We start from the raw sequence: 15,450 nt of genomic DNA on the forward strand, positions 1-15,450 counted from the left end.
GATCGCAGACACCGTCATGGGGCTCTTCCTCGGCCTCCTCCGCCGCACGCACCTCCTCCCGCCACGCGCTCTCCGCCTCCGGCTGGCTCGGCTTCGTCCAGCCTCTCTGCCGTGGGATGCGCCGCTGTCGCGGCCTTGTTCTCAGCATCGTCGGAATCTCCGCGTCGGCTAGGTCTTTGGCCACTTGCAGTTTGGCCTTCAAAACGAGCGTGCTCTATTTTGATACTCAAGCAGTACGTATTTTTAGTCTTTCCTTCATTGAGTGAAGATCCCTTCTTCAGTTGAAATTAAAATAGTAATCGATGTATCAATGCTTTAATTTTGTGATCCACTTGTTGTTTGAGAGACTTGATTCTTAATTGATATTGTAGCATTTGTTTCATGATTCTGAAGCATTTTTTGTTTTTGTGGCACTGTAACTGGTGTGTAACAGTTTGGATTTTATGATTAGCATGTGCGTTAACACTATTGAAACTGGTGTGTAACATAATGAATTCAGTTTTTGATAGAATTAGAATAACATGTATGGATTTGTTGTTCAGTCCGTGCAAACAAGCATTTTTGTTACTGGAATAGTGTTAGCTGGAATAGTGTAGCGACCATTGATGTTGATATGGTGTGTATTGCTTATTCACTGTAAACTACTGACTTGCTATTTATTTAATTTTATATTATGTAGTTAATTTGCTTTATAAGTGAACTATTGTCATATACTGTCATGTGTTGGTAAGTCATATGTATGATTTGTGTAGACCTGCACTGCAAAAGAAAGGACACCTTGTTGAAATTGTGCTTCCCAAATATGATTGTAAGCAATATGATCGTGTCTGCAACTTACGGGTATGCCATTTCATTAAGAAAATAATTGAACGTGTTGATAGTCTTGGTAGTTGGTATCCTGCACTACTTGAAATAATGTGATTATTCATTCAGGCTTTGAGCGTGGAGATAGAATCATACTTTGATCACCAATTATACAAAAGTAAAATCTGGGTTGGCAGTGTTGTAGGTATTTTATTAGATATTTTTGTTTTAATTGATTGTCTTTTACTGGTTCAGTAACTTCACTTTGACTGTGCAGGTCTTCCTGTTTATTTTATTGAGCCCCAGCATCCTTCTAAGTTCTTTTGGAGAGGAAAATTTTATGGCGAGCATGATGATTTCAGACGATTTTCATTTTTTAGCCGTGCTGCTCTTGAGTTTCTTCTACAAGCTGGCAAGAAGCCAAATATCATTCATTGCCATGATTGGCAGACAACATTTATTGTATGAGCTGTATAGTTCTTTCTAGCATATTTTTGCTCTTTCAGTTACTAATAGTATGGCATATCTGTTTCTTTGCTAGGCTCCTCTGTACTGGGAGATATTTGTACATAAAGGATTAAATTCAGCTAGGATATGCTTTACATGCCACAACTTTGAGTATCAGGGGACTGCAGCAGCTTCAGAGTTAGACTCATGTGGTCTTGTTAGCCAGAATCTAAACCAATCAGATAAAATGCAAGACAACTCAGCACGGGATAGAGTTAATTCTGTCAAGGTAAGTTCATAAAATATTACTGATCATATTATATATCTTCAATAAATATAGGTAATAGAGATTTTCCTTTCATGATCAGGGTGGGATTGTTTTCTCAAACATTGTGACAACAGTTTCACCTACTTATGCCCAAGAAGTGAGAACTGCAGAGGTATGGTTTATTTCTTGTTCTAGTGCAGTATGTATTTTCTAGTTCTACCAAAATATCTTTTGTCTTTAATTAATTAATATAAATAATAAGGCAACAACACACGTTGGCACAAACATATAGATGTCTCCACGTAATGTTTTTCAAGGGAGTTGGTTCTTGACCATGACATATTGAGTCTTTAGAATTTGATTTTACAACTTCTGCGTCTCAAATCAACTTTAGAATTTGATTTGGGGAGATTTTATTTTGTTCATTTTTCAAGCCCAAGTAGCTTTCAAGTGCAGGTGTGCTCCACCTAACAACTTAAGCTTTCTGTAAATTTTGTTCTCAACAAGAATAAAAAGGGCTATGCTACTAATAATAATGTAGGATTCTAGCCTATGTCTTTGTATCATCATTTGGAATTTGTTATTATTACCTGTCTAACAGAAGGGAACTTAGTTAGCTGATCCAATTTGCAAATTGGCATGGTTTGGAAATTATTTGCATTTAATTTTACGAGGATTTTTCTGTTTTTCTATATATTAAGAAAACGATAGAGAGACATACAATTCATTCTCAACGTTATTTAACTTTAAACTAGTGCTCTTCCTAATTTTTCAGTCTTAAAAAAGTTGTTCCAATAAAAATGCAGGGAGGACATGGTCTCCATTCAACACTCTCTTCCCACTCCAGAAAGTTCATTGGCATTCTTAATGGTATTGATACTGATGCATGGAATCCTGCCACTGATGAATTTCTTCCAGTCCAGTACAATGCAACTGATCTGCACGGGAAAGTAGAGAATAAGCAAGCCTTGAGAAGGAAACTAGGTCTTTCATCTGCAGATATTAGGAGGCCATTGGTAATTGGTAGAATATTAAATGGTAGTTGGTAGAATATTAAATGTTTTACTGGAAGGTACTAGAAGTTGTTATAGGTTTTCAGAAGATTATAGAGATCTCTTTGTAATTATTACTGTAGGGTTAAGTTCTCTATTTATAGAGACCGCTGTACTGTTTAAAATTAATCAATTTGAATAACAATCTTCTTTCAAGTTGGTACTAGATCTCCGAACTTGTAATTGAAATTTGAAGGCGTCATCATGGATAATATGGGAAAGCAATCGAGATTAAATAGGATTACAGTCATCTTAAAATGAGTCAGAAAAATTAAAACTTAAGCGTACTAAAGTATTTCGAAATACAAGAAATACTAAGAGAATCCTAAGGAGACTAAGCAGCATCATCATCTTCCTCCAAGGCTTGCTCTAGAGGCACCTCATCCATCTCTGCTCACATCCAAGTGGATGATCATTGCAAAAGAAAAACATACCCAAGCAAACACAAACACACAAGCAAGGGTGAGCTAGATATAAAAATCATGTTATAACAGTCACACACAATATACAAATAAAGATAGATATACTGGGCCATACAAACATAACTTCTTGCACTTTAAACTTGACTTGTCCGGACTAGAATGATTGCCGAGCTATGGCGAGTTATGCACTCGTGGTGGCCTCTACTGCTTTGCAAAGCCATTTCCAATGAGTTTCACCTTACGATACTCACGAGGTTAGTCCGTTATCACTCACCTTGGGCCATACTGGAAGCACCCAAGACTAGGACCTCCTGCTACTCCTCACCACATGAATCAATCCTCTCTACTTGAGAATGAAACACCATTGGAGCGTCAAGAAAACCCCAAGACTGAGCTACCATGCAAATCATTCTAAACATTACTAGGGCACCACCATGAATTTTCTTCTGGAAGATCATGGAATTACGTCCAACACTATAGGGCACCACCATGTGACATCCCTTTGAGATTCATGGAATTACGTCCATCAACCATACTAGTACAAGCACATACTTTTAACCACCAAACATGTTTCACATACTCACATACTTGTAATATAATCACATTATCACATCATACTATGCATTGCAATTATCCCACACACTTAATTCAACCCAAAATAAGAGCAAAAGAGGCTGGAACCGAACACTATGAGCTTTGGCCGAGCACTTAGGGCTTTGGCCGAACGTTATGAGCTTTGACCGAACGCTATTTAGACCACGTACCACTAAGACCGAACGATATCAAGACCGAGCACCATCAAGACCGAACGCTACCTATGACCGAATGGTTTGAACTGGTAAGGCTAAAGAGACCGACCACTCAAAGCAGAATAAGGCCGAACGCTCCAGAGTACCATTTCTAGCCATTTTTACTAACTTCTAACACCCTTAATTCTTGTTTTATATTTAATTGGACTTATCTAAATGATTCTAAACATTCCTACTACCATTCTAAAGTGATCAAAACTCAAATTCAACTCTAAAACACCAATTGCCACAACTTAGGTACCCAAATCCAATTCTACTACTTTGCACCTATTTTGATCAATTTAGTGACTCAAACAAGTCACAATACAGTGGTTAAGACTGCCTCAACAGCCCAATCATGCTTTAGATCTCAAATGCCCAAAATCACTACCTCACTTCCTCTCAAAGTGACCTAAAAACCACAAAACTCCAAATTTCTATCCAACCAAAAATATACCAGATTTCACACTTAAATCACTTCCTGTAACATCCCAAATTCTCACATTAATGTAACATCCCAACTTTTCACACTTGATAATTAACATTACATTTACGGTAACATTCCGTAATCTCACCCTTTAAAATTTCCTAGTTGATATAAGTTTATACATGTAAAAAGATTCTAATTATAGTTCTTCTACTCCTCCCTTTCCTTGGTACTATGTGAGGCGACATTCCTTCATCTGCTCCCGTATAACGAATTATACGATCATCGCACATACCCAAACATAAAACACAAACAAGTAGGGTGAGCTACCATGCAACAAATCATTTATAAGACATGCATAATTACTTCGATACAAACATCATATAATAATTATGTCAAACACCCTCATACCATCGTACCACAATTCCTATTAGACACTCGTCCCACAATACCCAATAAATACCATAATACTCAATAGACATTCATTCCATAATACCCAATAAACACTCATCCCACAATACTTAACACTCATTCCACAATACCCAATAGACACTTATCCCCACGATATTCAATAGGCACTTATCCCCACAATATTCAATAGGCACTTATCCCAACGATATGTTGATGAGCGATACAACGGAAGGTTTTTCACTTGTGATGTCATTCTTAGTCCCCTCACTATGTCCAAAACCGGCACATAGACCAGGACATTCTGCCCTCCATACGATTCACAAGGTTAGTCCCCTCACTATGTCCTAAACCGGCACATAGACCAGGACATTCTGCCCTCCATACCATTCACAAGGTTAGTCCCCTCACTATGTCCTAAACCGGCACATAGACCAGGACCTCCTGCCCCTCTCACCACATAATTCATCATTCTCTACTTGAGACTGAATGATTATTAGAGTATCAGGATAACCTCCAACTTCATGACCCTCAACATCAACATATACGCACATACCATGACATTACAGAATCTCTCCACGAAACTCATACCATGCTCACATTCCTTAACTCATATTATACCATTACGAAATCTACCCATAATCCTCATACACATACCATGACATTACAGAATCTCTCCGCGAGACTCATACCATACTCACATTCCTCGACTCATATTATACCCTTACGACATTTTCCCGTAATACTCATACATGTTTAGATGCATAAATTTAAATCAAATAAACTTCAATCATTTCAGGAATCATACAAACTGAATATATTCCAACAAGATATATTACATGATAATTTAACAGTACATAATCTGTACACAAGATTTAAGTTAAAAACCTGTCGAGTAGACTTCCAGGAAAGAGAGGTGCGTCACAATGGACAACTTAAGTACCAAGTCTTTCCTTAGCCAAAGTGTTCCTCAACTAGTTTTTAACAAATTTCTTATTAACAGATTCAAAACAACAGCATATAATATTTACACCGAATATCAATATAGATAAACATACAGTAAGCATTAACAATATTCATACATAATTTCAAGACATGAATAGTAATAAAACAGTACTAAATCATAATATAAAAAGCTTAGAAAATTTAGCTCCCCTACCTCTATTCCAGACTTAATCTCCTGCTGCGAATTTGTTTCCCCCGAAACCCTTCAGAACCTCTACTCTTCTTGCAACTAAAAATTTCTCTCTAACTCTTTCTTCTCTATTTCTCAAGCTCTCACTTGATTCCTCTTTTCTTGGTGCAAAATACCCTTCCCTCCTATGGCTATTTATAGGTTAAAAAAATTTACTATTCATTAATATTTTAATATTATTTATTATTTTAATATTTTAATATTATTTAAAAAATAATATTTTAATCATTTACTTATTAAATCTGATCCCTATTTCTTCCATACTAAGAAATCCTAATTTCTTCCATGCTAAGGAATCCTAATTTCTTTCATGATAAGAATTTATTTTTACTATTCACTATTCACTTTTACTATTCGATTTTCTTAAAAAAAAAATACTAAATAAGTTATCAAAAATTTTAACCTCTCCTTATAAAATTACTATAATTTTATATCCAAAATTTATATTTTTCTATCCATTAAAATTATTATTACTAATAAAATGCTAAAATTTACTATTATAAATATTTTTCATGGGTCTTACACTTCCAATTGGTCAATTATAGCAATTCAAACCCATCCAAATCAATTCCAAACAGCTCAACACAGTTTCATGGATTTCACGTATCAATACATACATTACAACATACTTAAAACGCAAAATACAACTCCAAACAGTGCACCAATTCAGAATCCAATATACATACATTTCATACAAGCAATTTAAAGAAGTATTATAGCTCCCCTAACCTTAGGGTTTCACAGCTAACCTCACAACTTGATTCAACAGCGCCTAACTCAAAGAGAACTCAACCAAACCCTACAAACCACCCAATGGGTGATAGAACAACTCTTTAGAGCTAAGTTTGACAAGAAATTAAAGGAGAAGGTTTCTAATTACATGCCCTAGGTTCCCAAAAGAGGAGGAAAAAGGGAAACGACTTACCCACGGTAGAACGAGAATCTAATCGGATGGTTGCGAAGCTCTTTGCGCCGTGGTCACTTGAGCACCACCTAGACCAACATGCAACGGGAGAATGTGAGGGAATGGTAGAGAGAAGGCAGAGAAAAGAAGAGCTGAACTTTTAGAAAGAGAATGGAAAGCTGAGATAAGGAACTCTGATTTTTGAAAGATCCCTTCCTAAGGTCTTAGTGCCTTTAGCCTTATGGACCTGGCTGTCTCAACATAAGGCCCAACTGTCACAATCTCCCACCCTTACATGATGTATTGTGTTAGACTTAAATATTATTATCTCAATAGTTAAATACAAATTTATATTATTATAAAATATATTTATTATAAATTTGACGATAACATAATTTATTTGTTCAAAATTGTGCATATGAAATTATGAAATTACCATATTTGCATCTTCCATTCATTCTCATTATTTTATTTTTGTTTTGTTTACTATAGTTTATTTCAAGTTAGAGAAATTTAAATTAAATTTTTATTTGAGTATAATTGACTTTTTATATCTTACGTGTCTCTAAACAGCACCTTAAAAAGTGCTGTCACTTTTTTGAAGCAATATATATAGGGCTTTGGAGTGAGAAAATTGAAATGTCTATGAGCTGTGAAGTGGTAATACGTGTCCTCCTCACTCCTCACTGGCAGGTAAGGCTTACCTTTTCCCATTTTTTTAAGTAAAGAAATAAAATTAATTTTATTTTTATGGTGGAGAATCAATAATTCATCCGAGGAAACTAAAAAAAGGACACGTGGTTAACTTTGCTGTCAATTCTCGGACGGCGTGGGTCCCACTCTCAGGCCACGCGTTCACCGGATTCTGCTACTCAAGTGCGTGTCACGTGCCCCAGAAATTTTGTTTCTTTTTCCTTCCTCCGAGGCTTTGATATCCTCACCCACCCCTCTCACTCCCTACCAGTTTTCTCCTTTTCCCTCCCTCTCCAATACACGTGTCCCCTCCTCCTGCGTGATGTTGACGTCATCATCGTATGTCACTTGAAATTTAAACCCCAACACTGGACTAAACTTTTTAATGTTGTTAACATTTTTTTATTTTCATTTTAACTCTGTTATTGTTTCTCACTAATTTCTTTATCTTCTTATTATAACAACAACTCAAGTGAGATATCAACATACACCACCCCACATTCTAGAGACAGGATAGTTCTTTCATTTGTCTCTCACCTTCCCAATTTCCTTGATCAACAGGGGAATTTGGTCTAATTCTGATTCCTTCTCTTTGAGGGACTTTTGAGGATTAGGGTTTTGGGGGGTGATTCTTTTGCTTGCTTTTGATTAAGGCAGTCTTTGTGTGATCTGAATGTAAGGATTCTGTGTCTGCATGTGTGAATTCTGTCAAGGTATCACCTAGACCTTTTTTTCTGTGGCATTTTATGTGGGAGGGAAATTGTTTTTGGTTGTTAATGAGGTAGAATTGGGATTTTATTGCATGCAGTAAGATCAGCTAAACCTTCAAATTTTGATGATATTCTATGAAATCTACCTCATTAACTAGTGTTTATCTGCTTGTTAGACTGATATATAAGTTTGCATGTTGGAATATCCCCTGTTACTATCCCCTGTTACTGTTTGGTTTTTGTGACTAAATAAGGCAGACACCAATGTTGCTGAATGTCATGTTTTTGTTTTGTAGGGGCATTTGGTTGCCGGGCACTGATTAAGAGTTCAAAGACTTTAGCTTTCCTTAGCTCCTGCTGAAGATCAAGTAAGAGCAAAATAAAAGCTTTGTTTTAAGCATCTGTTTGCCTTAACAAGTATTGTCTTTTCATGATGATTTTTAATAGCTTTGAGTGGGGGTATTTCAATTTATTTTAACTTGTACACGATGTTATAATTTTATTCATATATGAAGCTTTGAAATGCTTTTATGTGGCTTTACTATATCAATCTTCATTTTAAGCGGTTGCACTGGTTTTTAGTATTTACATTGTTGGAAATCTACTGTTTTCCTAACCTTTCAATTATATGAATCAGTCTTGAGCATTTGTCATTACCCTAAAAAGAGTGCTTGCATTTTCTTGTTGTATCAAGTTAATGCTCTTACTTCACACATTCGCTGCACTTTTGTGATTAGTGATCTATTTGTAAAAAATAAAAATCAGCTCGGGGAAGCCATAAATAAACCTTCCCCATAGTTATCATCACAGGTAACGACACAGTTGTTTGTCTTATTTCACTTGTTACCATGTTTCTTGTGAGCTCAATTGTATTTGGTACATAAATTGACTTCATTAAGCCTTTCAGTCATTAACAAAGCTGTGAATTGTGCTTTGATATCATGCTTGTCAAATTTTGCCAGCACTTCAATGTTTCTAGACAACTATGGCTATAGTTTTCATTTGATCATGTGAATCTGTTTCACAAATACCTTATTTATCCATTCTTATTTATCTTGCCTTTGTTTTAGCATGAGGAATATAATTTTCATGTTCAATATACTTTTGTAGGGATCTGGAGATACGGCATGCAATCAAAATCTGAAACTGCTAAGCCGAGGTCAAATCCACATTCCTTTACGCCTAACACTGTTTATTCTGAACCCTGGTGGAGAGGTATTCATTACAATTCTGCTCCGAAAGCAATGTCAGGGGTGAATGCATCAAATTCATCATCACTTGAACGCCCTAATGCCGATTCTGAATCCAGTGAAGGTCAATCTTTGTCCAACAATGAGATGAATGAGGAAGATGATGATGCCACCAAAGAATCGCAACCCACTGCTCCTAATCAATCAGGTGCTATAGATTGTATTGTAAAGAAAAAAAAAATACAGACATTGAAATCAGGAAAGAAAGCATGTGCTTGTATATACAATGCCTGAAATTATGTTGATGTGATTTTTTTTTCTTTATTTCCAAGCGGTACAAGCTTACTGGAATACTATTCTTTTCTTGGCAGGAAATTATGGACAAGACCACCAAGCCATGCTGCGTTCTTCATCATCTGCACCTTCTAGGCGTGATGACTGCCTTCCACATGCTCCACAACTGGAACTTATTGGCCATTCATTTGTAAGCCTTGCTCTCATCATATTTTTTATCACAAAGATCATAGCTTTATGACTATGTTTAATAGCATTAAGTTTTGCTGTTCTTACTCGTGTATGGTGAAAATTCTATAATTGGAAAAATTATAGATCCTTTGCATGCTTTTGTGATGGATCCTAGTATGCTTCAAATTCTAAGCACGTGCTTCAAATCCTTACTATGTTACTACCAACAGTTCGATGTCAGACTAGTTAGTGTTCTAACATCATACAAACTTTCCAAACTCATTGTTTTGCAAATCTCATAAATCATTTTGGTGAGAATGTAATTTGTGCATAACCCTGAAGGATAGATTCTTGCTATATGATAAAATCGCTATTTGGTCTATTTTGTGTTTCAAACTATGGTGGTATTTGGAGGATATCATTGCGATGATAAATAACCTTATTATATTTTTTTCCTATTAGGGATATGCTCCTTTTATAGGAATGCCTCATGCCAGAATGGCTTTGCCGCTTGAGATGGCTCAAGAGCCTGTTTATGTGAATGCCAAACAGTACCAAGGAATTCTGAGACGAAGACAGGCTCGAGCTAAAGCAGAGCTTGAAAAGAAATTAATAAAAGTCAGAAAGGTACAAATGAGCACTGGTTAATGCTTCTGTATGCATGTTTCTTACTCTAAAGTTCTGTATTTAATTTCCCCCTTTGGGTATGCTAACCAGAGTTTCTTCGCAGCCATATCTTCATGAATCTCGTCATCAGCATGCTATGAGAAGAGCAAGAGGTAACGGAGGGCGTTTTGCAAAGAAAACTGAGGTCGAAGCTTCAAAACACACGAACAAGGAAAAGGATACGGGTGCAGCAGGTCCAGTTTCATTGCCACAGTCAGTTAGTTCATCTGGGTTGGGACCAGTACCCTCTGAAGTGCATGAGAGATTTGAAAAACACAACTACGCAAATGTTTTGCAGTCATCATCTGCGTTCTGTTTGCACTCCGGTGAGAGAGTAGAGGAGGGAGACTGTTCAGGTCAACAACGAGGAAGCATCTCCTCTGAGCAAAGCTCACAGAGGCGTCTTGCTATTCAGTAAATCACTGCGTCGGTTGATGGTGAGGTTGGTGTATAATTGAGGGAAGTAGTTGTTTGAGTCGAATACCATAAACATTGGCAATTTGCATGCCGAGCGGCAAATCATTCTTGGCTGTGTTTATGCTGGTCATCATATGGGGAGAAGAATGATTGATTGGACCATGATGTTTGTCTTGTTGAACTCAACCAATCCTTCGTTATATTCTCTATTTTGTTTTCTATTTTGTACAATGTTAAGCAGTTAGGAAAGTCAAGCCAACGGATTAGAAGACTTTAAGGAACAAACTGTTTCTTCGGATTCACTTTCTGGCGGCTTTATTTCATGTTATCTCCGCTTGGTTGTTAATGTTGAGTTTGAGACATCATATTAGTTTAAGTGCACAGTTGTATTCTTATACGAGTAGCATTTTGTCATTTCATCGTTTTTTTGTGTGATCAACTAAAAAGTTAAAAACTTGTCTCGTCAACAAAACTTGTAATGGCTATTGGGTCATAAAAAGCGAATGCATCATGAAATCGTCCAAGTTCATTTTGCCTTGAATGTTTTGCACTTCTCATATGACATTAAGCTTTGGCAACAAAATCACACCATAAAGCTATGTACAATGTTGGGATTCCTGAACTGCAACGTTTTCATTCATCAACGTTCCTAGCATTATTATTATTATTATTTTATATCAAAAGGTGACCAATTACAGAACCACTGATCCCACTGAAAATATCAGAGAATCTGCATGTCAACCAGATTCAGTACAGTCTTCTCTATTCTTTGCATTTTACAGTCAATGCATTGTTGATGAATAAAGGCAGGACAGTTCAGATCTCAAATTCATGTTTCAAGTCTAATTTACCGAGAGAAAAAAAAAAATACAAGTTGTCAAATCTTCATGTCATGGTTCCAAGACACTAACTGTGTGAATGAATCATTTTGGGGCCTTCAAAGTACAAAAGAAACTACTTTCTTTAGCCCCAGTACCTGAAGAGGTCTCAGCTTCTCAGCCAATTTTTTGAGCTACTATTCCTTTAATACATCCAGTGAGAGTGAACAATCCAAAAACAAAGCCAAAAATACTGAAAGTCCGAAGCAGGACCCACTTAGTCGTCCATGGTACAGTAGAGGATTGATTCAAATAGATTTCCACAGGAAAATATATGGTCAATGGCCAAAAAATCATGCTACCCAGAACCCCCAAAATCTGGTTGAAGTAGGGAAAGACCATTGCAATCACAACTGTTGATGCAACATAAGCAGTTCTGAAAGACAGGCTGAGAAAATTAAGTTCAAAGGCTGGTAGCAACGGGAGTTTCAAGATATATGTGTGATTCATAAATTCACTATCCGGGAAATTAAAACGGAACCAACTCTCAACAGTGGCAAAAAGTGGCTGGCAATACACCTGCAGCAAAAGAAAGTAGAAGATGAACATGCATTCTATCATAGAAGATCAGTGACAGCAAACATGCTACAAATATCATAACTGGCAAAATGTTTACACTATATGATGATTTTATAACAAGCTACCCCAAGACAGGTTATGCATAATACAGGAATTGAAGAAATATTAAAAAGGAGCACCCAAAAAAATTGACAGGGTATCTCTATAATCAATGTACCTGATATGAACCAACTAGGTGAACCACTATACAGACGTTAGCAAAGCTCACAAGCCAGTAAGAGGATTCAAACCCTGTTAAAAGGTTTCCTGGTGTATTATCACCAAAGGCAGCATATCCAGCACCTCCACAACTGAGGTACATAAATGTTGTGACAGTGACTGCAATTACTGAGGCCTTCTTCATGGTTTGGTTTTCAGGTGGAGGTGATTTCAAAGTATCCTTCAATAATTACAGCAAATTATATCAGCCTTTACAGGAAAAGTTAGAGTCTCGTGAGTGAGTTTGTAAGTTATGTACCTGTATTTCCATAATAATTGTTGAGAACGGAAATGAGAATGATATGTCACCAAGTGCTTGAGAAACCAGCCATAACTTTTCAGTTCCACTGGAGGTACTGATTCCTCCAATGCTACCTTCAGCATGTCCTTTCTCTGAGCAAAGTTTTGTCAGAAAATTATACACATTTATCTGATCAAAACTAATACTTATGGTGGGCCTAAGCTAAGGCTCCCATCATACCTATGATTTGTGCAATGGAAAGCCCCATTCCTATGAAAGAATAAGTAAAGGACATAATTGCAGCAACAACCGACAACCATTCGATGTTATGGAAGTTGGGTATCTGTGAGAGAATAATTTGGATAACGCCAAAAAGCAGCATGTAATATGCATCTGCAAATTCACATGATGCTTCACTCCCTTTGTTGTGGTAACAAAATGAATGTTGGATTGTTCTGCAGCCACAAACACAAACAGCAGTCCAAATTAACAGAGCCAATCATATAGTGTTCTTCTTAGGGCAGATACATGTTTCCTTAGTGGATTACCATTGAGAAAATCTTGTTTCGGAACAGGTAGCATCCATAGATAAACAGAGGGAAAGAATAGCAAAGAAAAAAAAATTTCATGACAAGAGAGAAATCAGTATGATAAGTCATCAACACACCTTAAGCTGATAGCTGTTGTAATGACGAAGGCAATTGCAAAACCATACAAACTTATATTCACAAGAAGGCCACTGAGCCGCCCATTACTTATTCCTGCAAACGTTCAAAGACGATTTTGTCATATAAATAGCATTCTTTCCAATAACAATGTGGTAACAAGATGCAATTTTTTGTTGTAATGCATTATTGTAAGGAATATCCTTGGTTGTTCATCGAGGCTAAGTTCTTTTGGGAGATTTGGAAACACTCAAAAGTGAGTTCTCAATTAGATTTTTCCACACACAAGAGTAAGGATTCAAACTCCTAACCACATGCTTAGATGAACCGAGCTCATCACCACTAAATGGTAAATAAACCCATATCACATCAAATCAATATCAATTTCAGCATATTTAGTTTCTATACTCTTTTCCTCCTTCCCTGCCTAAATCCCTATAATCTCATCATTGTGAAATTAACATTGAATTTATCTCTAATCAAATCTATACAACACGTAGTTCATGTAAAGAAGACAAAAAATTCAAGCTCATCACCGTTCAAAGATAAGTTTCTGTCCCTCAACCAGATTTTTTTTCCAAACACAAAGGTAATGCATGATTATAAGGAATATCCTTGGTCATTAATTTTTTTGGTAGATCTGAAAACACTCAAAACTAAGTTGTCCTCAGCCAACTAGATTTTTTCCATAATCGAGTCAGGATTCAAACCCCTGATCACATACTTAATGAACCAATCTCATTATCACTCAGATCAGACACTTGGTGGTACCGCATGTTATACTATTCAAGAAAGTAGAAAAGGAATTGTTACCTAAATGCAGATGGACAACATCGAGGTAGGAGGCACTCCTATTCGGACCATGTTCAGGATGGGGATGGCGATAAGTATTGCATAGAAGAAAAGAAGAGAACAGAGTGATGGAAGCTATGAGAATGATTGAGAGTGGTCCTGCAAACCAACCAAGCTGTGCAGTGCTCCATGGCAGAGACAGCACTCCCGATCCTATCACCCCAGTCACTATATGTGCCACTGCTGTCCACACCGTCCCTTTAGTTCACAAAGTCAAATTCAATCCATTCCAGTTCATCACATTCACAAAAAATAGGCACATGTTAGTTAACAATAGCAGGATGAAATAGATAGATGACCATTCACTTTTGCACTAAACATTTAGGATGACCCACAACACAAACCTGTCCTTTTGAGAGAGCTAGAGTTGGTGAGCAACAATGGGATGTTGTCACTTGACTCAAGTGCCTCAACCATCTTCTCATTCACACCTATTCCTATATCAGATGACATGCTATGTGCCTCATTCTCCATCTGGTCAATTCCTGGGACAGGACCTTAGATAGAACAGTGAGAGGGAAAAAAATTGATTTTTCTCTTGCTGTGTTAGACAGAATGGGCTGAGCAAAAGGGTCAAAAGCTCATTTGGAAAGGAAGCATTGAGACAAAAGAACTGCACTCAACTAATGCAGATTAAGGTAGATGATACTTGTCAGCCAAATAAAAAAGCTTGCTTTTTTTCTCCTATGGTTATTGTGGTTGTTTTATTGAAGATGGTCCCATACTATGAGAGCCGTACACGAGTCTTATTTGTGGTTTGAGGTTTTTGCATCGTTGTTTCGCCATAAACATAACCTGTTACAGGTCAATGTCGAATAATCTAGATGGTCATAGGATTAGGGGTTGATATATTTTTATTTTCTTTATAATAATTATTTATTTATTATTATTATTATCAGTAATATTTTTTTATTAAAAATAGTGAATAAATTAATATTATTTTATATTTTTACCATATATTATTTTTTATGATAACAAAAAATAAGGATTATGATTATTATAATTTCAAAATAAATATATATAACTTTTACTATTTATTGAAGATAATTTTTATCATAAATTGTGATGAAATTTTGGATTTTGGATTGGATTGGAAGAAATAAAAAGTCATCTCTATGTCCATTAACTAGATATTAATGAGATTTCCTTTGTGTTACTATCTATTTTGTTAGTTAGGGAGG

At 36.4% G+C, this 15,450-nt stretch overlaps 3 protein-coding genes and 1 long non-coding RNA gene across 4 annotated transcripts; 3 read left to right on the top strand and 1 right to left on the bottom strand.

The window, feature by feature from the left end:
- The first annotated feature begins 756 nt into the window (after window positions 1-756).
- On the top strand, window positions 757-1,212 carry LOC128197736 (uncharacterized). The gene is made up of 3 exons (XR_008250449.1): window positions 757-840; window positions 934-1,009; window positions 1,082-1,212. It is a non-coding gene; the product is annotated as an uncharacterized LOC128197736 (long non-coding RNA).
- A 139-nt stretch (window positions 1,213-1,351) lies between these two features.
- LOC128197737 (probable starch synthase 4, chloroplastic/amyloplastic) lies at window positions 1,352-2,595 on the top strand. The gene is made up of 3 exons (XM_052880245.1): window positions 1,352-1,540; window positions 1,620-1,691; window positions 2,326-2,595. The coding sequence occupies exons 1-3, from the start codon at window positions 1,499-1,501 to the stop codon at window positions 2,566-2,568; spliced, it is 357 nt and encodes a 118-aa protein (XP_052736205.1). The 5' UTR covers window positions 1,352-1,498; the 3' UTR covers window positions 2,569-2,595.
- Window positions 2,596-7,826: 5,231 nt separating this feature from the next.
- On the top strand, window positions 7,827-11,253 carry LOC108338212 (nuclear transcription factor Y subunit A-1). Its single transcript, XM_017574965.2, has 6 exons — window positions 7,827-8,121; window positions 8,415-8,486; window positions 9,229-9,516; window positions 9,680-9,792; window positions 10,236-10,400; window positions 10,504-11,253. Exons 3-6 carry the CDS (start codon window positions 9,246-9,248, stop codon window positions 10,855-10,857), a joined length of 903 nt encoding a protein of 300 aa, XP_017430454.1. The 5' UTR covers window positions 7,827-8,121; window positions 8,415-8,486; window positions 9,229-9,245; the 3' UTR covers window positions 10,858-11,253.
- A 295-nt stretch (window positions 11,254-11,548) lies between these two features.
- On the bottom strand, window positions 11,549-15,033 carry LOC108338211 (probable amino acid permease 7). The gene is made up of 7 exons (XM_017574964.2): window positions 14,614-15,033; window positions 14,231-14,467; window positions 13,420-13,513; window positions 12,993-13,207; window positions 12,771-12,904; window positions 12,471-12,692; window positions 11,549-12,253 (listed from the first exon to the last, which is right to left on the bottom strand). The coding sequence occupies exons 1-7, from the start codon at window positions 14,741-14,743 to the stop codon at window positions 11,852-11,854; spliced, it is 1,434 nt and encodes a 477-aa protein (XP_017430453.1). The 5' UTR covers window positions 14,744-15,033; the 3' UTR covers window positions 11,549-11,851.
- Between the last annotated feature and the right edge of the window lie 417 nt (window positions 15,034-15,450).

This window comes from Vigna angularis, chromosome 7, assembly GCF_016808095.1.
Source record: "Vigna angularis cultivar LongXiaoDou No.4 chromosome 7, ASM1680809v1, whole genome shotgun sequence".
Lineage (NCBI taxonomy): Eukaryota > Viridiplantae > Streptophyta > Magnoliopsida > Fabales > Fabaceae > Vigna > Vigna angularis.